At 40.1% G+C, this 1,841-nt stretch overlaps 1 protein-coding gene across 1 annotated transcript in view; it reads left to right on the top strand.

Annotated features, from left to right (window-relative positions):
* Positions 1-1,841, top strand: part of LOC106867557 (uncharacterized) — a 247,151-nt gene that overhangs the window by 224,304 nt on the left and 21,006 nt on the right. The window contains exon 5 of the mRNA XM_014912465.2: positions 32-245. Coding sequence (XP_014767951.2) covers positions 32-245 — 214 coding nt within the window. The remainder of the gene's footprint in view (positions 1-31; positions 246-1,841) is intronic.

Here is a 1,841-nt window from a genome sequence, read left to right as displayed (position 1 = left end):
TTTCTTTTTTTTTTTTTGTTGCCGTTTAATGCAGGAATCAGCGCGTCTCAATTCCATACTGGTTTCTGAGTTCAAGAAAGCTATCAAGACCACACACACAGCCCGAGAGTTGATACGACTATTTGCAGGCAAGGACGCCACCAGGGAACAGATTGATCGCTTACTCGGCTACGAGCTAGAACGCACATACTCAGACAGAGGACGGTTTCCACGCATGATGAGTGGCTACGATGATGTTATATCAGGTGAGGATTGAACCCTTGTCACTTGGACTTTCCACTGATTTTACTTTCTAGTAATGCTGTTGCTTGCTTGTTTCTTTCTTTTTTACTTTTTTAATCTTACATACATGTTAACGATCTTTTAAGGAGGTGAAATAGCAGAACAGTTAGCGCGCTGGACAAAGCACTTAGCGGCATTTCGTCTGTCCTTACGTTCTGAGTTCAAATTCCGCCTAAGTCGACTGTGCTTCTCATCCTTTTTGGGGGTCAATGAAATGACTTCCGGCTGAACACTGGGCTCGGTGGAACCGACTTACCTTGTGCCAAAATTTGAAGCCATTATTGCTTTAGCATTAAGAATAGTGAGCATGCGGGATCGTTAGTTCTCCGAACAAAATACTTAGCGACATTTCATCCGTCCTTAACATTCCGAGTTCCACTTCCGCCGAAGTCGACTTTGCCTTTCATCCTTTTCGGGGGCCGATAAAATAAGTACCAGTTGAGCACTGGGGGGTCTCCGTAATCGACTTAGCCCCTACCACTCCCTTGTTGGTCTTGTGCCAAAATTTTAAACCAAAACATGTTATAGATTTTTAAGGCGGCTAACAGGCAGAATCGTTAGCACGCCGGATAAAATGCTTAGCAACATTTCTTCCGGTTTTACGTTCTGCGTTCAAAGTCGAATTTGTCGTTCATCCTTTTGGAGTACCGGTACTTGTGTATATATTAGAGAAAAATAATTGTATATGTTAAAGTTATTTTTTGTTATTACTACGTTTATACTGGGACAGCGAGCTGGCAGAACCGTTAGCACGCAGGACAAGATGCATAACGGCATTTCGTTCGTCTTCCCGTTCTGAGTTCAAATTCTACAGAGGTCAATTTTTGCCTTTCATCCATTCAGAGAACAATAGCAACCCAGAGAAAATTTGAGTTTTGATATCTGTTGCCACATCATTAATTGAGAAAACCTCGTTTTTTTTTTTTCTTCTTTTTCCAACCCGATCACATTTTACATTCATTAGCACAGGATGACAACATTGATCAGTTGATAAGTCGTGACTGGTTTTTAGTAATTCCCGTCCCAGCACGACTGCTGCTTTGAAGCCGAAACAATTAAAAAATTTAAAGTAATAGATAGATAGATAGATAGATAGATAGATAGATAGACAGAGACAGACACAAAAATAGATAAATAGAGATAGAGATAGACAGATAGATAGAAAGAGAGACAGTTAGATAGATAGAGAGAGACAGAGAGACAGAGACAGATAGATAGAGAGAGACAGACAGACAGATAAAAACAGATAGATAGATAGATAGATAGATAGATAGATAGATAGGTAGGTAGGTAGGTAGGTAGGTAGGTAGATAGGTCAGATAGATAAAAATGCTATCGGCGTGCAGACAGGTAGTCAGGCAGCCCCCTACATAATTCCTATAGCCTACATTCCGACATTCTGTGTAAATATGTGAGTGTGCAGAAAAGAAGAAAAAGAAATTAGTAATGCATTCAGGAAATGAAGGCGGATGTAAGATGAATGAATGGAAGAGGAATCATCAGTCTGGAGCCAAATTTGTTTTCAGTTTGGTTGATTAGTTTTCTGTTAATAACAATTG

Source organism: Octopus bimaculoides, chromosome 13 (genome assembly GCF_001194135.2).
Source record: "Octopus bimaculoides isolate UCB-OBI-ISO-001 chromosome 13, ASM119413v2, whole genome shotgun sequence".
Taxonomy (NCBI): Eukaryota; Metazoa; Mollusca; class Cephalopoda; order Octopoda; family Octopodidae; genus Octopus; species Octopus bimaculoides.
The sequence above is the reverse complement of the archived record's forward strand: the minus strand, read 5'-3'. Positions and strand labels throughout refer to the sequence as shown.